The sequence below is a fragment of the Mytilus trossulus genome, chromosome 12 (assembly GCF_036588685.1).
Source record: "Mytilus trossulus isolate FHL-02 chromosome 12, PNRI_Mtr1.1.1.hap1, whole genome shotgun sequence".
NCBI classification, from domain to species: Eukaryota; Metazoa; Mollusca; class Bivalvia; order Mytilida; family Mytilidae; genus Mytilus; species Mytilus trossulus.
In genome coordinates, this window is record NC_086384.1 from 24,670,542 (window position 1) to 24,693,848 (window position 23,307).

Below are 23,307 nucleotides of genomic sequence, written 5' to 3' on the forward strand. Positions count from 1 at the left end.
AACACCGGTATCACATATAAAAATATTCCAGTATAGCATTATCACTCCATGAGATTGTAATTCGTTTTTCAAGAGCGTTCCTGTAAGGGATTGCTTAAGAAATAAGACTGGTTCATGTCATCTATTTGGGGCCGACATATATACAAGGATAAATTTTAGATACGTTTTCTAACAAGGACGAAAACCACATTATCCAGAAATGTGGCATTCATGGAAATCAGTATGCCTCTAACATGCCTATACTTTAAGTTATAGCCGTTAACAGTTAATCTGTTAAATCATCTTGTAGTCACTTCTGTCAATAATGGCATAGACTAATTTTACTTTGAAGGCTTTTAATATAATTAATGAGTTTTCACAATCATCGGTATCTGATTATCTTTCTTGTGACAAATGTCTATGGAAATGAAAGATAACATTTGATTTAATCTCATGAAAGATTTTATCAATTAATTAATGCAGTATGTTTTATATCTATTTTGATAAAAAAAAAAGTACCATATAGGAATATAATTTCACACTTAAAAACAACAGGTTTTAATAAAATTGAATTTATCGCTCTTATACGAAATTTTTCTTTGATCTAACTGACTGATAATTTCCTTTCTCGGCACAGTAGAGTGATTTGAAAAACTATCGCTAGAAACTAAGAGCGCACGTGCCCGTTGTCAACGAAATTAACAACGTCGTCATATGTGAAATAGCGATTAACAGATTATCATTGGTCATCTCAACTCGATTGCTTTTCTCTCTTTCTCCGCGACAAAATCAATCTCAATGTGATGATCAACGATAATCTATAAGAACAATGCCTTCCGTGTACTATCAGGAGAAAACAATGATTGCCATGATTTACACAAAAGTAAGATTAAATGATAAATAAAAGCAAAATATTGATTTAAAAGCGTGATGAAAAGATTAAAGTAATTATTCAATGCTATAGTTAATGATAATTGTTTTTTTCTTATACAGTCCGAACGATAAACATTTATGTAAACCTATAACGTGAAATTTAGTCAATGCGACCAGATAAATGATCATTATATGATTGAACGTACTTGTTTGGCTAGTTATTTTTATGTTTATATCGGGTCAAATTGCCAACAATAGTCTTTGGAGGTTATCTCTATGGTAATAATATGGCGCCTAATCCTTAAATACGCACGAAATGCTCAAACTGTATTACGATCGCATGCATTATTTACTTTTTTCTATTCCGGTGATTATTTTATTATTTAATACGTCAAATTTAAAAGTTGAAGTGAGTTCGTTGGAAATGAATTTTGAAGATCATGCTATATTTATATTGATACTCGTTTAATGACACATAAAATTCAGAAATTTAACACTACCAATATGAATTGATTATCATTTCATGATAAAATACTAGGGTATGATTGTAGTGCGTCACATACATGCATGTGAAATTACAGAACATTTAGCAATGGATTTCGAATAGATTTTTAGTTTTATATTCATCAAATAACAACTGTATAAAATAACTAGATGAATTTAAAGTTGATATGATACCATGCTGTTCCCTTACTTTTTATGAACTAGAATAATTCGGCCATATGCTCACTATCAAAGAATAAAAATTGAAGTTTAATTAGTAATATTTTTCTCTTTTGTTGTCAGTAATGTCACCGGTGAATGTGCTCAGTTTACCAGTAACAGTAAACGTTTAAATCTGCAAATGAGTTTATACTTGTCAGGAATCTGATGTTCAGTAAAAAAAAAATCGTTTGTTGATACGGTTCGTCGTTTGTTGATAAGGTTCGTTTATGTTTCTCGTTTTTTATATAGTTTAGACCGCTGGTTTTCCAGTTTGAATGGTTTGACACTATTTATTTTCAGGCCCTTTATAGATTGCATTTATTTATTGATTGCAATCTCTTTTGATGTCATTATGACAAATTAAGACGACAAGTAATTGAATTAACTTAAAAGTAATCAGTTGTAACATATGGCTGTTGCAATTATTTTCAATTTACATAAGCGGTAAACAAACATTATCATAAAACGATACCTTATGAATGTCGTACTAAACACTTATTAATAGTTTTGTCTATAACTGTATTTATTTGTAATTCAGTATTTTACAATATGTGCCCATATGTCAAAAACTCCTTAACTAAAGATTCCTTCCATTTGAAGACCCGTCATAATTGTTTCTGCTTTTTCATCAAGTATCGTCTTAGACCGTATCAGGTAAATATATATCCCTAATTACTTATAACATGTACAACACCAATAGACCGTCATATACGTTAATGTGTGAATTTAAATGAAAGTCTTTGATTTCCTGCATTTTATACAAAACCAATATATTGGTGTGTAAAGACAGAATTTCTTTCAATGTTTTGAGTTTTATTAGACTGCACTATTTTTGACAATATAACGGAATGTGATGCGACTGTCATCAAAGTGAGAGGTTTAGCGCTATAAAACCAGGTTCTATCCACCATTTTCTACATAAAAAAAATGTGTGTACCAAGTCAGAAATATGACATTTGATGGTTATTCGTTTGATGTGTTTGTGCTTTTGATTATGCCTTTGATTATGGACTTTCCGCTTTGAATTTCCCTCGGAGTTCAGTATTTTTGTGATTTAACTTTTTGATTTTACCTTTTAGTTCGGTAATTTTGTGACGAATGTCTTAGTTTCCTTTTAAACATGGAAATCTTCCCTGAACCTTTGCAAAAATATTTTTTCAGAGTATATGGAGATGATAATGTGCGTATGCCTATGTGAAATTTCAAAATTGTTTGTACGTACATTGAACGACAAATATATAAAATTTTCTGACATCAGACACGCAAATCAATGAATGTATTTGTAGATAGATGTTTCTGTGTTCTGTTAACTTGTTCCTTTTAAAATTGTTACACGATGATGACTGATGTTCCAATATTTGGACTATAATATTTATTGTGTCTGTTTAGTTAACTCATCAATGCAAATATAACGGAATTTGATGAGACTATCATCAAAGTTAGAGGGTTAGCGCTATAAAACCAGGTTTAATCCACCATTTGCTACATTTGAAAATGCCTGTACCAAGTCAGGAATATGACAGTTCTTGTCCATTCGTTTTTTGATACGTTTTGTTATTTCATTATGGACTTTCCGAATTAATTTTCCTCTAAGTTCAGTTTTTTTCGACTTGACCCTTTACAGTAGCGTAACGTATAAATTGAAATATGCACACATCGTATGATTACTTTTTATGAATAAGGTAATGGTACATTCCAAGACTGTGTTTGTGTAACTTTGTGTGGTATCAATTTGAACTATTTTACGTGCTATTTTATAAAAAGGAAAATCACTAAAATACTAAACTACGAGGAAAATTGAAAACGGAAAATCCCTACGTCTATAAAATTACATTATGAAATTACTACTTGGGTTTTTTTCACGAAAATCTATCAATGTTTACCGAAGCAAAGAATATACAAATTTCATGTTGGCAACTGGTTACTTATTAAAGAATGTTGTACCCCAAGCCAGTTGATTGTTTTGGTCCTGTTTAATTCGTATTTGAGGTAAACCAAATCCATTATTCTCTGTATTATAAATACGTTATATTCTGAGAAAGTACTTTTTTCGTGGGTATAAATCTTTGCGGATTTGGCAAAAGTAACATGTCCGTGGGTTCTTAAATCCGTGGCATTTAGTTTTCTGAAAAGAGCTTAAAAAATTCTGGTGAAGAATTTGAATCGATCAGAAACCAGGTGTTTTGATAATATGCATATGATATTCATTTTCACTTACATGTTCGTCTTTCATGTCTTATAACATTCATCAATATTTTCTATTGTTATAATACAATTCAGGTAACCTAAATCAGACAAACAACAAACCATGGTTGATGTTACTGCAGGGAAATACTTTATTCAGAACAAGCTGAATGGATTCCGGTTATTTTATAACGATGATAGAGAGGAGCTTGGATGTTTTGACGGAGAGATGTTTGAAGATCAGTTATGGTTTATATCAAAGAAATCTAACGGTTTTTATTCCATCGTAAGAGACCGGAAGCATTTATGTTATGACGGCTGCGCATTGTCGATGACGGATGTTGCTCGTGACAACTCCCTCTGGGTTTTTGAAGAAGACGGCGATAGTAAAGGCTTTGTTCGCATCATTAATAAAGTATACAATGACAACGTGTTCTATGCTGCTGAGGAAGACGAACTAAACGGAAGTGGGGATGAAAATGATGATCAAGTGTGGTTACTAATAAGAAAAAGTGATTGAATTACTTTTTTTGTAATATATCGAATAATCTTTTGTTTTATCATTGTCGGGGACATAATAAAGGCTGTTAATTTTTTTAAATTTTTTTCAAATGTGTTTTGAACAGAATTGCTGTACGTATCATTGGGATTATTGTAACGGAATTTTATTTTAGTTCCGTCTATTCTAAAGATCTTTGCTTCGAATGTTTATGTTTTCTGTGGGATAAAATATATTTTTGATTTAAAAAATAAATATTCAAAACGTTTGTTCATACATTCGAAATTTCCAAAACAGTCTTCATATCATTTGTATGAGATAGGTTGTTTTAATAATAAAACATTAAGAAGTTATAAATAATGTTATGATGCAATTTTAGCCTCACTTCAAAAATAGTCAGCATCTTTTTGTGAGTGGCAAGAACGGTTGAACAGATAAATCATATTACTATTCCTTTCTAGAAAAGTTAGTATTTACATGAAATACGTTTATGAAGATCTCAGCTTCATTGGGACAAATAAGTGGTATTGTAAAATTATTGTTTCATTGTATTGCTTGACCCTCATGGGTGTAATTTTGCTATAAAGATATATTGTAATACCTGAGTTGTGGTTTATATTTTAAATTCCATATGCTTTTTGTGAAAGCTGCCATTTCAATGACCTTCTAAAGCTTACTTCATTGCACGAGATTGACAACAATACCGAATAGTATTTGAAATTCTCATTTCTATTGTTTTCAATTCTACGCGTTTATAAATTTGTATTTGCTATCTAATTTTTAAAAATCTCCAATACAACAAAATTCCTTTTCTTAATGTACGTGTGATGCCGTTGAATAAAAAAAAAGTGATAAGGCTTTTTTATTAACTAAACGACTCACACTGCAACAAATCTACTGACAACACATAAGTAGAAGGATTAGATGTTTATAAATACTTCATTAAATACAACACACAATTCGAATTTTAAATTCCATTTTTTAGATACCAATATTTTATAAATTTTAAATTTCATTTTTTTTCAACTATCACATGTAGCATTTGAATTGCTCACCTGAACTTACGTGACAATTTTCTAGCAGGAAGCACTCTGAGTTTTATAACCAAAGCTATATTTTTATATAAAAAAGTAAAACTCAAAGGAAAAATCAAAACAGAATGTCATTTATCAAATGGCAGAAGTAAAGGCTCAACACATCTCACAAATGAACACTACTGTCGTTTTATACTATAATTGACTTGGTGCACCCATTTACTTCTTATGAAATGATGGATTAAACCTGGCGTTCAAGCTACCTAAACCTCTCACATGTATGACAGTCGCATATTATACCATATATTATTGACATAAAAGGTATCCAAGCTGTGATTAGCTAAGAATACGATTTCTCTCTCGTCTCAATATAATTTATTACAATGCACGCCATAAGTTTAATTGGTTATAAACAGTCCTATACATATCCTATCATTTCCTCATATACGAACTAACTGGTTCACAGGTTGTACAACTCTGCTGGCTAATTTGGTTAATGCACTCATATAAAGCAAAATTTATGCAGAACCTTCAAAACGCCACATTTTACAAAGTTCTTTAAGAACACTTTCTAATATATTGATGGTGCTCTGCCACTTTTCATTGAGTGCCTGCGTCGCATTTATCCCAGTGAACTTAATGTTAAGGAAATTACTGAAACTAGACGATCTGATTGATATATTAATATTTTCCTCGATAGTGACACAAATGAATTACTTAATGTGGTTCTCTGTGGATGAGTTATATAAATATTTTATCATCTTCTGTACCGCTAGCCTGTCAACACCGAGGAAGCACACCCAAACGTTGCAGTTGTGTTCGCTCTGTTATTAGTCGAAAAACATTGACAGCGGTTGGTAGTTTTCTTCGGGAAATCCGACATCCAGCTCTACAGAAAAAACTGACTGTCTTTGTATAGCTAAAAGGGCTAATTGTGGCGTTAAACAACAAACATCAATAAATCAATAATTCAATAAGACTGTACGATGATTCCAAATTTCCAATTGTCTTCTTTACGTTTCCCGGCAGAAACATACCCCTGTCTCATCATACGATGTGTACATATCTCAATGTATACGTTACGCTAGTGTATTATCCTACTAAGTGGACTGTGAATCTAACAAAAACTGTTTCAGATGAGTAATCATGGAAAACGGCCTGAAAAGACAAAACATGTTTAGAAGTTTTATGGCATAGATTCGCATGGCAATTGATCAACACACATAGCAGGATACCCTTTCCCTGTTGGCCATCTGATATCATCCCTTTTTTAGTTGATACGATTAAAACAGTGTTTGCTAACACTTGACTTGTATATTATTTTGTGTATATGAGTTTTGAACATTGGTAACTGATATTGCCTCTAGATTATGGCATTATTGTGGAACACATATAAAATAATCTATGATTCACACATAACATGAGTTTATACTACTCTTTAAGAAACCTGTAAGACACCAAAAGTACATTTAAATTCATCAGTGGAAAATAAACTACAACGCCATGGCAAAAAAGGGAAAATACCCCCAAAAAATCACCAGTATGCAAAACACTCATAGAAAAGTCGAAAAATAACTAGCAAAGAGAAATAACTCTGAAATATTCTGCAACAGTTTTGTTTGCTTCATCACAGGATAAAGGTATATTAAATGCAATTATTGGTCACTTTCTTAAAATAATCCTGCGCAAGTTATAAAACATAATACAATTCAATGATTAAAATTATGATCATCCAATATATACAAAAAATTGTACCACCCAGTGAAAAGTTTAAATTTGGGTCAATTAAGTCAGTATCAAACAAAATTGAAAGATCTTCTACAACAAATTAACTTCCACCAAAATTGTAAGGAAAATAAGTTATTGTCTACATATAAAAGCGGAAAACAGGATATATAATTGGTTCATAAGGATCAATTGCCCCAAGTTAAAGGTTTTAGCTGAAACTAAAATTCTTCGTAACAAATTGTGACATTAGCGAACACTTTCTTAGGATATGGGATCTTACTATCCGAAAAAAATTTCCGACGATTATAAACAAACAAGAAACAAATTTATAATACCAGAAAATTTTGTCGAAAGGAAAAAGCCATTGAGAGGGATTTTTTTCAGCCAACTTATATCCATCATCAAAACCAGATAAACAGAAACTTGGCTTGTAAAATATACTTGATGTCTCGGAATGACACGAATTGCCTCATCTCAAAAAGATGAAAAATCTGCAATTTCAACAACACATGGGGACACAAACATGATGGTAGTCTCACTTGTAAAAAATCATCACAAAATTTGAAGGCATATAAAAAAATCCGTATAACTGTGATTTTAACATTTTTCAAAATCTTAAACATTTAATTTTGGCAAAAATCAGCGGAGCAGAACTAAACTTAAACTTGATCTATAACTCATCAAGGTTAACTCACACATTAAAAATCAGCCCAACGTTTAAAGGATTTTAGAAAGAAAAAAACGAATAACTGTGATTTTGAACAACTTATCAAGGTCAAAAGCACTTAATTTCGGCAAAAATATGTGGCGCAGAACGAAACTTAAACTTGATCTGCAACTCATTACTATTTGCGGGGCCAAGTTTGTTGTTGGGTCATAAAAAACACTTTATTAATCATGAAGATAGGGATGGAACTAAAACTTGCATCGATGAACAGGGATATGTTTGAATTGTGTTACACAAATCTTGCCTTGCCTCAAAACATCATTATTTTATAAGGAAGATCTTCACATGTGCCTTCGGCTTTAATATTATTCAGAAAATATTGGAAAATGTAATTGAGATTAAAACAAGTTTAAAGAAGGATGAGATTTATTAATTGGAATTTTGTGTCCTCGATGCACTTCAACATTATACATGTTTGGCTTTCTAACCATTTTGATCTGAGCGTCATTTATGGGTCTAATGTAGACGAAATGCACTTCTGACGTATCAAATTACAAGCCTGGTGGACAGGTAAATAAATAATCGAACTCATGCAAAACAGGAGATGGATATGTCCTTTTGTTCAGCATATAAAAAATAGGAGAAGAAACGATCATACAATTCACTAGTTACTTTTGATAAAATATTATCATTGATATTTGATCAAAAGTACTTAACGATTTATCCTAAAAATAAATACCTGAAAAATCTAAATCCGGCGAGATAAGACCAGTCTGTAGAAAGGTAAAGATGACATAAATATATGGACAAAACTTTGCGAACTGTTTTTTTTTTTCTGCTTGACAAAATTAAACAAATCAAAAGTCAATCTTCACAAGTTTGGTTTTATGTTTAGTCTTTCCCGAATTATGGAGCTCTACTAATTTGTAGCACAAATGTATGCCAAACGGATGCATGAAATCCTTTTTTCCATTTTGACATCTTTAGATCTAAATAATCAAAAGCTTTTGAAGTGGTAAAAGCAAAGCAGAAGAAACAGACGGTATATCAAAACTCATAAGTCGATGACAAACAGACAACACCATAGAAAACAGAAAAGACAAGTGAAACTGCTAGCTACTGCTCACTGATGATACCCCCGCCGCAAGTGGATAATATTAATAGTGTAAAAATATGCAAGTGTTCGGTAAACAGGAAGTTGTCGAGTGATGAATCTGAAAACCCATCACACGGTAAAGCTGACTTATATAAATCCTGAAACCAAATTTCAGAAATCCTTGTATTGTAGTTCCTGAGAAAAATGTGACGAAAATTTTCAACTTGGCTATCATGTGTAAATTCATACAAGTGTTCGGTAAACAGGAAGTTGTCAAGTGATCAATCTGAAAACGCATCACACGGTATAGCTGACTTAGATAAAACCTGAAACCAAATTTCAGAAATCCTTGTATTGTAGTTCCCGAGAAAAATGTGACGAACATTTTCAACTTGGCTATCATGTGTAAAATCATACAAGTGTTCGGTAAACAGGAAGTTGTCAAGTGATCAATCTGAAAACGCATCACACGGTATAGCTGACTTAGATAAACCCTGAAACCAAATTTCATAAATCCTTGTATTGTAGTTCCTGAGAAAAATGTGACGAAAGTTTCATGGGACGGACTGACTGACGGACGGACAGACAGAGGTAAAACAGTATACCTCCCCTTTTTTAAAGCAGGGGTATAACAACCAACAGAGCACAACACACAACATAGTAAGCAACGGACTTTGCCAAACAAACCCCAACAAAACAAGAATGTGTCCACAGTAGACGTATTCCCCAACCGCCCTATCATTTGCTATGTTCAGTGGACCGTGAAAATAGGATAAAATCTCTAATTTGTCATTAAAATTAGAAAAATTATATCATAGGAAACATGTTTACTAAGTTTCAAGTTGATTGTACTTTAACTTCATCAAAAACTACCTTGCTGATAAACTTTAACCTGAAGCGGGATGAACGGACAGACGGATCCACAGACCAGAAAACATAATGCCTGTAAATGGGGCATAAAAACAGGGTATGTGCTGCTTTACATAGAAGAATGTAATTCTAATTGTTCAGGCTTATCAATGGATATGTCAATTACAATCTATCAATGTGCAGTTTGGTGAGCTTAGATTGACAAACAAACTTACTAATTGCTTCCATTTTTCCTTTAAATATAATTCAGCACTTAATAATTGTAACTGGAGTTATGCAAGCAACAATCAATCTCCAATCGAGTTTGTAATTCTGTAATATACAAAAAGACACAAATTTTTGTAAAGTATTTTTTATTTGAAACAGGAAGACACACACATTCTAAAGATGTACATCCTGTCAACAACAGCTGGTATACCATATTGAACCTAATATTTATATGAAGTGCCTTGATTGATAAATCAGTCAGAACTAAAACAGCTCCATACAGACTTATTATTTTCATTATTATTTTTTTCTTCTTTTTATTTTACAGAACTATTAAAACCATTGTGTGAAAATAAGTTATATATATGGTCTAACATGGTAATAGAATAACCTTTTACAACACTCACATTCTGCAAAGAAAGAGGCCAATTGAGCAATTTTGGCCAAAATCAATATCAAAATAATTTAAAAGTACTGTTTCTTGATGTACATGTTTCATTGTTTGAAACAGTTCAAATATAATTTTAAATAATGAATTTCATCATTATCATTATTTAGTAAAAGAATTAACCTCTCAAATAAATTAAACTATATTGATCTGAAATTTTTCCCTACAACGAATTGAACAGGCTTATAAAATCAATCATGTTAGTAACATAGAGGTCATGGCTTGGTTTTGTCCACTTAAAATTTTCAATTGTTGCTCTACAGCAATTCAAATCAATACAGCTTGAAAGTAATCATATATCTCTAGCTTTTTACAAGTATTGGGGAGGTAGATAACTTATTTTAAAATATTAACAGAAAGAAGGCTATAAAACTGTCTTCAAAAAAACATTTATTTCATTATGGCAATTTGTAAGCTAAAAATAAAATAACTTGACCAGTAACAAAAATAGCTGGCACCTATTACTGTAAAAATAGACATATCTTATATAATTTCCAATGAGGTTTTTCTATAATTTGGTACTTTATTTGGTACAAGGATAAAATCTAACAAGTAAAAAATTAAATCTGAAACACAGATTTTGAAGGAACCTTATACCTTAAACACAGAGAAACTTAAATGTCACAAATAATTTGGTATCATCTTTCAAGACAGAAAACAGAAGTGTTAGTTTTACAAATCTGAAATTAATAGTGTAATCAACTATTTTTAAGTTTTTATTATAACACAGGTTTAGGAAGTATATTAGTGCATGTATTTAAATTCAATAGAAAGCTCTGGAATATTTCCACTTTTTAATGTTTTCTCTGCTTAAAACAAACAAACTTTTCAAAACAAATGTCTCTATGATTAAGTTGTGACAAAGCAACTGAAAGACATTTCTGCACATTATGCTATAAAATGTAACCATGACTCATCAAAAATGGGAGCTAACTCTTGCTTTCTAAAATGAATTAAGTGTCTTTCATTTTAAGATAAAAACAGTTTTGTATTAAGCTATATATTGCACAAGAAAGGAAATAAAATGAAAATTCCTTTTCACAAAATTTGTTTGTATGGCTTATACTTTTTCAAGTAAATCCCAAAGCTTTCCTTTTTCTGACTCTGATTAAGCATCAACAGTCAAGCCAGTATACATTTTTATCCATTTTTTATCAAATAAATCGCCTACTAGCGTGACTGACAATATATCATAATTAGAAAACGGGAATTCATTAATTTAAAAGTCATTATGCTAGTTTAAGAAAATAAAAACATCATTAGAAGAAGTTAAAAATTGGGTTATGGTAAGTATATCAAATTTTATCCCACCACTGTGCCAGTGGTTATATTTTATTTACAAACAACCTGTTAAAACAATGTACACAAAACAAATAAAAATACACAAAAGTCACAACACTGAACAATTATCACATTAACAATGATTTATGTATAAATGTTATTTATTTCAATCAAGTCTAAGTTGTCCCTATAAGGAAGTAAAAAACAAGACAAAATAATGTCAGAAAAATTGGATAGTTTATCCTGATCAATGCAGTTTAAAAGTATATTGACATTATCTACTTATATCTATTCAAAGTGGAAATATTTTTTTCTTTGAATTCAACTTTTTTTTTTATTTTGCCTATAGCAAAATTCATTATAAAGATTGGAAAAATTATTGCACACTTCTATACAAAATCCGTCTCTATTGTTATTCCTAAACAATTCATTGTTGCATGCAGTATACTATCTAAAGTTCAATAATACCTATAATCAAATTTTCTCCTCAATAGCTCTAAAATCTATGAAGCAATAAAACATAGGAATGTAAAGCAAAAGTAATTGATATGTTTATTAAACTTTTTTATATAATTTTACACCTTAACAAGTTCTGCATTTGTGAGGAATGTGTTCCTGGAAATTATTTACAAAAGATAAAAATTTTGATTGCCGCTCATTGCTTCTGAGAGATAAGTGAGCAATTAAAACAAAACTAAAATCTAAAAATAGCATTCCCATCTGATTTAAATTTATTATTATAAAAGTTTAATCTATACAGGGATTTTAAATCTTACTTTTAGATTGTACTTTTTATAATCAACGTGATCGAAAAAAACACAAATGAAGTGCTTTAGTTATGTTGTTCTTATATCAATAGTTGATTTGTTTCTTTATGAGTGTTAGGATAGGTTTTGATATTTTTATAAGCATAAGAGCTCCAAGAGGATTTGAGCTACAACCGTAATTACTATATATTGTAAATTTAACAGAGTTAAATTGTTTAACACCCATCATTTTCAGTTATATTGATACTGTTTAAGTGATCACCCATCTTTAAGAAAAAAGGTTATTGAATTCTTACGTTGTACATAAGAAAAAACTTGGAAATGTTATGAAACAATGATAAAAACAATAATAAAAAAAATCGTTGATGAAAACATTATGCTGCTGTGCTCTTCTTTGTTTTAATTTCCATTTATAATTATGTAATCAACTTTTTTTTTTTAAGTTGTCATACCTTCAAAAGTTAAATTACTGGTTCACTGTTTTTTTAAATAGGTATCAGTTAGTTTTCAGCACTGTTGTCTTGAAGTTATATTTGCCTTTTATTTAAATATTAAATCATTTTCTTAAATTGATAAAATATATAACTAATATTTATTTATAAAGTGATTCACTGACTAGTTATGGAGTTCTTACAATGTCAAATGCCTTTGACTAAACACACAACAGTCCTTATAAGTATTCATCTTTAACAATGAATACTAAATGATATAAATAAACATGTAATTTACACGTAGAATTTTTTGCAGCATTATTTCCCCTTCCTCAACAGACAAATCATATGTGAAACAGACAATTTACAAATATTTATCAGTCATACTCTGAACAATAAGTATTTACAAAAAAAAATTAAAGCACTATAATAAATAAAATGATATATAGATAATTGTACTCTCTGTTTCTCTAATGTACAAATTTTCAAAGCACAAACTGTGAAAAATACAATTTCCGCTGAAAAATTCAAAAGATCAACCTTATCCTATCGATAGTCTCTTTATATACATGTGGAACTTTGTTCAAACCATATAAGAGCTAATCTCTGACTTTGCTGTTACCATCATTCTTAAATTTGGTAGTGTACAATTTCATTTCCAAAACTGATGTGTTTGCTTCATATGATTCTATCTAAAACTCAGTCTAAAACATATCCAAAACTTCTTTGTATTTTGTTTTGTTTTAGCAGTTTTCATTTCACAAAATTCTTAATTAAAAGTTCTTTTCAAGGGTAGTACATTAAATAAGTATTGAAATTCACAATATTTGAGAACTTTTAATGAGCTTTGGACATAAGTTGTGAAAATAGGTGCACCTGAAAATAGACCAAATACAGGCGTTATCATAGTGTGTGCTTTGAAAAGAAAGCATATGTACAAGCGAGTTTTCTATTGTAACATATAATGATGTGCAACACATATATATTTTATGATTCAATTATGATTTATGAAATGTATAAAAATGAATGATAAAAATATTCTTTATAAAAACAATTCAAATTTGTCCCTCCCCCTCCCAAAAATCTTTTTTATAAAACCATTGTGTGAAAGCATAAAATATTTAACACTATACATATAGCATTATGCCTTTGTAGATATTTTCCACCATTATTTTACTCTGGCAAATAAATTTGTTCCTGATTTATCATTTTGACAATGTAAACCATAGTAAAAATTGAAATGTCAACGAGTTATGTCCAAGGATGTTTTGAAATACATATGGCAAAGAATTTATTTCCTTTTCATTCCAATTTAACATGAATTGTTTGAATGAATAAAATAGTTGTGAATAAGTACAAACAATAAGCACCATTAATCATTCAAAACAAGTTCATTGCTAAATATAGGACATTTTTTTCAACTGACCTTCACATAATCTTATCTTAATTGTAAAAAACAATCCAACAGCTTACCGTTAAACTTCAACAAAAATTGTGCACTTTGTTCGTTTTTGTACCCAATGCCCAAAAAGTGAACAAATTATATAATAATAAAACTTTCACATGGTTTAAAAAGAAAGATTACAAATTTCTCAATATGCTGATAACAGTTCAACAAAACAATGTAACAGTATTTAAATGGACATTGTAGAATCGTCCCACTCTAAGTCGCCCATTTTCTGTTTTCTTTCTGTTTCCTCCTCCTCACCCGAGCTATCGCTGTTGTCATGGTAACTACTGATGTCATCGTCTGAATCACTGTCATCCTGTAATGGCTTTCTGACTTCTTCTTCATAATCAAATACCTGAGAAAATATAATAAAATATTGGTAGGAGGCAGTTGTTGGTTTTAAGAATGTACTAAGGTGAGGTTTGGGAATTTGTGTCAAATGTTTGGACTCCTTGGTTTTTCCTTTTCATATAAGACTTCAATATCTCGATAGAGGTCATTTACCAAAATTAAAGCAGATTCTAGATTTCTTTCCTTCGATTGGAGACCCAAATATAATTACCAATGCAAATATAATGTATTAGGCATACCCGTACGTAGCCAGGGGGGTTCGGACAAACCACCCGTGAAAACAAATAAGCACTGTTAAGGTTAATGTTCTGTTCGAATTGTGACTGTTAAAGTGGAGTTTGTGAGTCCAACGAACCCCCCCCCCCCCCCTGGACATTCCTGGCTACAGGCCTGTTAGGTAAGAGTCAGACTTTTCCATGGTAGTTTTTAAAACTCAAGTATCTCGAAAAGGAGCTCCATCAATATTTTTAGGTTATTTTGTTCCTTAACTAGTGCTCATTTGACTTATAGAATCAATTGTTAATTATAGATTTTGTTTTCAACTTCATTAAAGTACATTCTTTAATTTTGAAAAAAATTGTAAGGGTTCCGCGGAACCCAGTGTCTCGCCTATTTTTGCTGTAAATCTCAGGCTTAACAACAATGAGGAAAAAAATCAATAAAAATATTCCTCTTGTTACTATTTTATGATTGTAAGAAAATCTAAGTCCATTTAAAACTAAATTACAGAAAAAACGGAGTAATCTTTTTACAAACTTTACTTCTGGATACAATCTTATGATCATAAATAAGCTTCTGTCCAAGTTTGGTACAAACCCAGGATAGTTTAAGAAAGTTATTAAAATTTAAAAAACCACAGAGTGAATGTAATGGTTCCCCGCAGAAAAACTAAGTCCATTTATAAGTAAAAGACGGAAAAAATGGAATTTTATTTTTTAAAAATTTACTTCTGGATATTATTTTATGATCATCAACAAGCTTCTGTCCAAGTTTATTACAAACCAAGGATAGTTGGAGAAAGTTATTAAAATTCTAAAAAATTTAACCACAGAGTGAATTTAATGTTTCCCTGCAGAAAAACTAAGTCCATTTATAGTAAAATACGGAAAAAATGGAATTTTATTTTTACAAAATTTACTTCTGGATACTATCTTATGATCATAAACAAGCTTCTGTCAAAGTTTGGTAGAAATCCAGTATAGTTCAAGAAAGTTATTAAAATTTCAAAAACTTTAACCACAGAGTGAATATTTGTTGACACCGCCGACGACGACGGAAAGTAGGATCGCTTAGTCTCGCTTTTTCGACTAAAGTCGAAGGCTCGACAAAAATGGCCACCTTCACTAATGAAAATACTTCTCAGCAATTAACCAAAGTCCAGTTGTTTTTTTATGAATGAGTTACTGGGACAACTTGTCACCTAAGGTCCCTTAGAGGTCATGTATGCTGCATATATATCTGTAGTATTGCATACTTAAGTGTGATAACAGAACAATTTCAAAATATACAGACATACATGGGTAAAACTTAAAACTCCCTCCACTTAAACAGGGGCAAATAAAAAAGGTATAATACTGATTCAGTATGGAACATCCTCTCAGATGTATAATGTTCAATCACAAATAATACCTCTTTCTCCATTGGGTTTTCTGTGATATTTAGTTCTGTATTATCCCATTCCATATCTAATTTGTCTTCTACTTGTACGACTTGTGTCTTCCTATGTGTAGCTCTTATCCTGATTACACCCAAGATAATCATAAACATCAGGAAACCAACACACACAACAATGATAGCTACCATACCAACATCTGAAATATGATGGATACAATGCAATAAACAGGGACTCAATGATTCAGGAACCTATATTAAATTCAGTCCACATGTCTTACTGATACATTTATTACGTTTACATTTGTATAGCTAAATCTGTGAACAATCTTATCATCAACAAAACACAATTTATTTTTCTAAAATTTTTGTATTAGGTTTTAAAAGGAAACATTCACAAATAGTTTATAAATAAATGAAGAATGTCTTCATGTTACACAGATGCCCCAGGTTATGGTAAATTCAGGATTTTTTCAATTTACAAAGTGACATAACTCAAGAACAGCAAAAATGATACCACCCAACATAGAACTTGATAAGAACTTGGTGGAAATAAGTACTGTGTACAAGTTTTTTAACATTTGGATGAGGGAAAATTATAAGACAAACAAGGGTATAAAAACAAAAAAGCATGACATACGTTAAAACCAAAATCAGCTGTTTTTGTTGAGCAAAATTTAATATATAGCATGTATTGTAATAAATGTTTGACAATAACAAGAGAAAGATTTATTGTAAATATTAATGCACAAAACTATTCTTTTTTAAACTTGATCCATCATTAAAAGTTTAATGATAAGCCAATAAATTTCCTACTTCAACTCACTATCCAAAATTTCAACATCCTAACTATGTATACATACTTGGAGAAGAGCTATTGACCATGCCCATAGAGTTAACAGGCATGTTCATGTGCTGTGACTGTTGAACATGTTGCACAGATTTCTCAGCATGTGCAGCTACATGCTGGATGGGTTCCTGGTGCATGGCTACAACCTGTTAAGAAAAGAAAATTAAAAAGTTGTCATTAAATAATGAGATAGACACAAAATGATAATTATTTCGAATTAACATACTATAAAAGGTACAGGTAGTCATTTCTGGATTTTTAAGATAATCTGAGTAGAAAGTATTTTTGGACATATTTTGGCCTGATAAGACCTTTCTGTAATGTATAAACTTTTGTATGTTTTCTGTGTTCAAGACAAAGGGACTTGGTTTACCTCAGGAAAATCTGAATGGGAGGACTGAAATGAATCTTTCAAAATGGATTTTATTTCAGAAAGGGAGAATTATATGCATGCCAAAATTTTCTATTGATGAAAAAGTATTTTTAAAAGACCATCTAGTTTTTAAAAGATGCTAGAAACACATAAACTTAATGTGTTTGCATTCTAATGCAGTTGTAAAGTTCATGCTTAATTTTAATACACTAACCTTAATGAGGAAATCATTGCTTATGAATCTACCATTCTGTGATGAACAGCTGAGTACAAACTTTCTGCTGCTTAACATTTCAGCATTACTATGGACATAGGTCACACCTTGGAGGACTAACTCGTAATTCTTCATCTTGTCAGCATCTGTAACACACAACTCAATATGCAATCAAAATATATTTAAAAACATTCAATAAATTCATTATTGAATATTATATCCAAATATTTAATATGTTCACTTATTGTAAACATGAATTTTGTTAGTTTTTATTAATGTAAACAAAAAAGTTCCAACTGCTAATCACCTGCTGTCATGTACAACATGTAGGAGCTATTATACTGACTTGAATTCATCCCATACATGAAGACTTTTTTAATAACATAAGTCATCATTTTACTTGCTTTTTCTTTCTTTTTGGTGGTTTTTTTTAAGAATCTTCTTATTTACCTAGACTATTAGTCGATATAAATAACTTAACCCATATTACCATCCATAAACCTTTTGAACAGATTGAATGTGTGCACCCTTTGCATAATTTATTTGTACAAATTATTTGTACATTTTACATGATCAGGAAATAAGCAACCAAAAACAATCTGGGAAGCTAATTCCACATTTGCAGTAGTTAATTGATAAAAAAAAGAAAAAACATTTATGTGCATCAGCACAGATCAGACCAGTAACATTATGCACAAATATCAATAATGATCAATCATTTATAAACAATTTATGATTAAAATTTCAATATCCTGGATATTAGACCATAAAATACTCTTATACAGGAAGTTGTACAAAACATATAAGTATAAATCAAATTCACTTTAAGGAGGCTCACAGGTACCAAATTTTCAGGAAAAAACGTTTTTTCATTACACATTTTATTAATTACACTACTACTAGTTGTCACTTAAAGCCTCGGTGACAACTTCCCGGATAGCTCGAACAGACGCCTAACGGATAACTTTTTTTCAAATCCGTTCATGTCCGTTAGACGTCCTTTCTTATCCGTCAGACGTCCGACCATATCTGTTGCATGTCCGTTAAGCGTACGTTTTATCCATTGACGTCCATTCTGTCCGGTGGAAAACTTTGAGCATGTTCAAAACTTTGAACGGACGTCCAACGGATAAAATGTCAATTGAACGTCAGTTAGGCATTCGTTTTGTACAGTACTTGTCCGTTTCGTTTCCGTTTTGTATTTGTTAAGTGTCGGTTATACATCCTTTGGAGGTCTGGAAGATAAATTCACCAACGGACTTCTACCAGACAATTAACGGATAAAACGAATGTTGAACGGATGAGAAATGGACTCATAACCGATAAAACGGATGATGAATGGATCTGAAACGGATAACTGCCAATTGAAAATTTCGTGTTAGAAATGCCAATTATTGGTATGTCAGATTTCTTAAGGGCATACGATACAGTTACAGGGAAGGTAATGACGTTGCTAACGTAATTTGTTATTTTCGCGACGTCAAACTGTGACATATCGGGAAAAGATGAATTTTCAACTGATTTCTATCATTCAAACTGATTTAATTTGAAAACGAGTTCATGGACCCCTATTTTTCAAAACGGCATTTTGTTTCATTTTGCAGGGAGATTATGTGACCGAAATTTTATAAAACTGTAAATAGAGGATTTTTTTTAATTTTGATAAACATGCAGTAAAAAATTACGTTTTTTCCTCAATTCATGAACATTTGATAAATATGAGTTATTTCTGAATAAAAAATTGCATATTTTTAAGGATATTTATAAAATACAGGAATTACCGATTATTTAACAAAAAAATAATTTGTGTTTATCTTTTATTACAAAAAAGTTATGTCTTTCTTTCGAAAAAGAAATTACGGCCACAAATCTGAATTTTGAGCAAATAAACAAACTTTCGACCTCATTTTACTCAAAAAGTAGCACATGAAGGTATATTTTTTATGACATATTTGATTTAATCAGGTAAAAAATGGCCTATATGCAAATTTTAATGAACTTGTAAATACAGGATCAAAACTGTATCTTATGCCCTTAAGGTTCGTGAATTCTTTTTATTCATAATCAATCTTAAGAGTATAGGCACGTCTTCACAATCAAGAAGCTCTTATTCAGGCCAGACACTGCCCTTTGGCAGAATATTGAAGACCAAAAGACCAAACCAAAGCCAGTTACACAGAATCATTTTGAATATTAATGCGATTTACATGTATTATTATTGTCGCTTTTGATTTTTCCGTATATCTTGTTCATCCGTTTTATCCGATACGCTTCTGTTAGGTGACCATTTTATGCAGTACTCGTCCATTGGATGTAGGTTCCACATCCATTCTGTCCGGTACGTTTCCTTTTCTCGTACGTTGCATATCTGTTGTGTGTCCGTAATGCATCTGTTACGCGTCAGTTTTATTTTACATTAACCAACTCCCAACGGATAACAATTTTGTCAACGGACAACTTTTATTTTCATCCGTTAGGCGTCCGTTCATGCTATCTGGTAAGGTGTGACTGAGGCTTTATGATTTGATACAAAATAAACCAAAAAATTCATGTTGATTCCATATATGACTTTAAAAATGTTTATAACAATAAAAAAGCTCAAAGTTATCTCCCTTAGTTGGAAAAATGTCATTTTTTGGCATTAAAACCGAAATATCTTTTTTCACTCATCATGCTCATTGGTGACCTATATTTTTTTTTCCATTTTTTTCTTCAAATAAGCTGAACTGGAACTAAACAATTGTAAATTCTAAGTAATTTCTGTAGTTCAATTCTTTTTTTTAATTCTATATTCCTCTATTTTCTATATTAGTTAACAGGGAAAAAAAGTACCTTAACAAAAATGCATGCTACTTTTAAGGCAGATTGTGAGCTTAAATGAACAGTGACCCCATTTTTTTAATTCTATTTTTCTATTGTTAGTATGTGATAAAGTGCAAACCTAAGAGAAACCTATATTTTAAAAAAAATGGATTTATACCCTTGAGCCCACTTTAATCAGTGGATTCCAAACTTTGTCTGACCGACAAAATGTCAGACCAAGTATCATTTGGTTAAACAGAAATTTTTAGATTTTTTAAGTTGAACATATTGTAAAAAATGTCAAATGTCTTTTTCAGTCAGACAAACCCTCAAACTGTTTGGCACAGACTGCTTAAATATTGATGAGAATGGCATTTTGCTATTTGTCAATAAGGAAACATTGAATCAGATTCAATTTCCTAGATATGAGACCAAACAAATTCTTGTACAAGAAGGTAGAAAGATATTGATAAATGATGGCTCTATTTTTGTAATTGTTGTACAATTCAAAATATACATCAGTGTCACTTGGAATATTGATGTTGAAAGGTTTTCCATATTGAAAAGTAATCAATTACAAAGACAAGCACAAAAGATTTTCTTGTTAGAAAAACCTAAATCTCATACTTTCATATTACCCATGTATCAAATATTCTGTAAGTATATTGTTTGTGATTCATGTATTACCATGGATACAAATATTTGGAGATTGAAGGAAAATTTCATCTCTTTGGAGACATTATTTCACTGTTTCAGCAAATTCTACTTCCAAGCCTTTAAGATATCATAAAATCAAAAAATAATGTGGATTCATTTAATATTTTTGTGGGTATGAATTTCATGAGAACAACTTGCATTTTCTTTGATATTTGATTACACAGTTTCACTGATCTTTGCATTTAAAGCCTATGAAAAAAAATAGATTTGTTGAACATTTGAATTTGTGGTTCATCTGTTCCCAAGAAACCATGAAAATTGGTTTTCATCAAATAATAATGAATCCTCATTAGAAGTAACACCCCATTAACAAAACATATCTTATCATATATCCATACTTGTTATTTGTAATCCACTGTTAGTTTCACTGGATTCTAATTTCATGTTAAATTGTGTCATAATATCTACAGGGACCGTCATATGTTCTACGTGGAAATCAAGTGGAGGCTCGGCTTTAATTGTACATCTGTCCAGTAACAAGGCATCATCTGGTACAGTTTTTTCTACAAATATAGATAATACATTTCTTCTAAATGGGCACATTTCATCTATGCTAATACTGTAATTAACAATTTTAATTTTGCAAGAGTAGATATTACAATAACATATATTGTAGCAAATATGTAAAGTTTGGATCTTTCCTTATCAAAATACATGTATTCTTGAACCTTCTCAAACTATGTTCTAATGTTTTGTTCTATTTCATTTTGAGCAATTATACATAGAGACACAAATCATATACATGTACTGCTTCACTTACTTTTATTAAATTAGTTATAATTTTTTTTATAAATTTAAATCATGTTTTTCTTTAAAGAGAAAAAAAAACAAACTTGAAAAGAAAAATAATTATTGTTATATTGATCAATTAGTATAAAACTGTCCAATTATAAAACTAATATTCTATATACATTTAAAAAAACAAGATATTCACCAAAACCAAATACTCATTACAGCAGGAAGCACTGTTTTTATAAGAATAATAATCTAAACTGAAAAATGCAAGAAAGCTCTATAGAATTTGCTGCCCCATCACATAAGCATGCACTAGTAATTCTAAGAAAATGCAAAAGGAATAACTCTTTCAGTGTTTGCTTATTCACATCTTTATTAGAACTGTTTTTTCATAATTTTTTGAAATAACTTTTATTTAAAAAAAAAATTTGTTTGAACCATCAAGTAAGTTCTGCAAAGACTCAGATTTCAACCAATCAATAGACATAATTCAGTGTTTCAAGCACAAATTTTGGGCTTCTAGAACAGAGTAAAGTTTGATGAAAGAGAGTTCCATTCCTGTGCAGATTCCTTGAATACAGTTGTGAAAATGCTTACGTTTGGTTCTTCTTGTCCTTACCTTACTGAGCCATACTTACGTGATTGTAATTTTTTCTCTAATTTCTTCTGCAACTTATAAGCTTTAGCTCTATAATTTAAATTATCTAAGTCATCCTGAACGGCATTATTCCCGTCATCCAAGATTTCATCCACAAAGTCACCTTGAATATGCATGTCGACATTGATGCCAATATCTTCAAACACTCTGTGTCCAGCTTTAAGATCTTTGACCGAAGCATCTATATTTGACTTTCCTTGGATGGTGAGGGTTGGTTGTGTAGATTGTTGTACCATTATGTAACTCTCAGACAGAGGTAGGATTGTCTCTTTTTCTTTACATCTGGAAAAATATCAAATGTGTAATTATAGATTATCAACAGCCTTGAGATGAGATAAGGTAGAGAAACCAAGTTCAGTTTGAAGACCATTGATAATAAAATTGAGAATGGAAATGGGGAATGTATCAAAGATACAACAACCCGACCATAGAAAAGACAACAGCAGAAGGTCACCAACAGGTCTTCAATGTAATGAGAAATTTCCGCACCCGGAGGCGTCCTTCAGCTGGCCCCTAAACAAATATATACTAGTTCAGTGATAATAAACGTATAATCTGTTTATTGTTATTTTGCCTATGAGGTCATTGATGTTTATATTAACAACTGCACATGTATCTTTAGTTTCTAGCGATAACTCCTCTTTTTTTTTTTATCTCTAGCCAGTACGTAGCATGATAGGAAAAAATTTTCAAAGGAAAAATACACAAAAAAGTTGTAACAGATAATCTCTAATACAGACAAATAATTCTCTTGAAACATATCATGAGATTGAATTT

At 30.8% G+C, this 23,307-nt stretch overlaps 2 protein-coding genes across 3 annotated transcripts in view; one reads left to right on the forward strand and one right to left on the reverse strand.

The window, feature by feature from the left end:
• Positions 1-2,158: 2,158 nt before the first annotated feature.
• LOC134693233 (GM1b/asialo-GM1 oligosaccharide-binding R-type lectin-like) lies at positions 2,159-4,749 on the forward strand. Its single transcript, XM_063553977.1, has 2 exons — positions 2,159-2,211; positions 3,838-4,749. The coding sequence occupies exon 2, from the start codon at positions 3,866-3,868 to the stop codon at positions 4,259-4,261; it is 396 nt and encodes a 131-aa protein (XP_063410047.1). The 5' UTR covers positions 2,159-2,211; positions 3,838-3,865; the 3' UTR covers positions 4,262-4,749.
• Positions 4,750-10,255: 5,506 nt separating this feature from the next.
• The window catches only part of LOC134693447 (calsyntenin-1-like), a 51,411-nt gene continuing 38,359 nt past the window's right edge, over positions 10,256-23,307 (reverse strand). Inside the window, exons 12-17 of one of the 2 annotated variants that reach the window (XM_063554275.1) lie at positions 22,634-22,812; positions 21,476-21,640; positions 17,619-17,764; positions 17,045-17,177; positions 16,200-16,381; positions 10,256-14,574 (exon numbers count right to left, since the gene is read on the reverse strand). In XM_063554275.1, coding sequence (XP_063410345.1) covers positions 14,404-14,574; positions 16,200-16,381; positions 17,045-17,177; positions 17,619-17,764; positions 21,476-21,640; positions 22,634-22,812 — 976 coding nt within the window. In that variant the 3' untranslated portion in view covers positions 10,256-14,403. Of the gene's footprint in view, positions 14,575-16,199; positions 16,382-17,044; positions 17,178-17,618; positions 17,765-21,475; positions 21,641-22,510; positions 22,813-23,307 lie in introns of both variants that reach the window. The other variant, XM_063554274.1, reaches the window with a different exon arrangement.

What these genes read in the sequence shown, in the direction of transcription:
- LOC134693233 (XM_063553977.1), top strand. Translation starts at nt 3,866, where the DNA reads ATGGTTGATGTTACTGCAGGGAAATACTTTATTCAGAACAAGCTGAAT.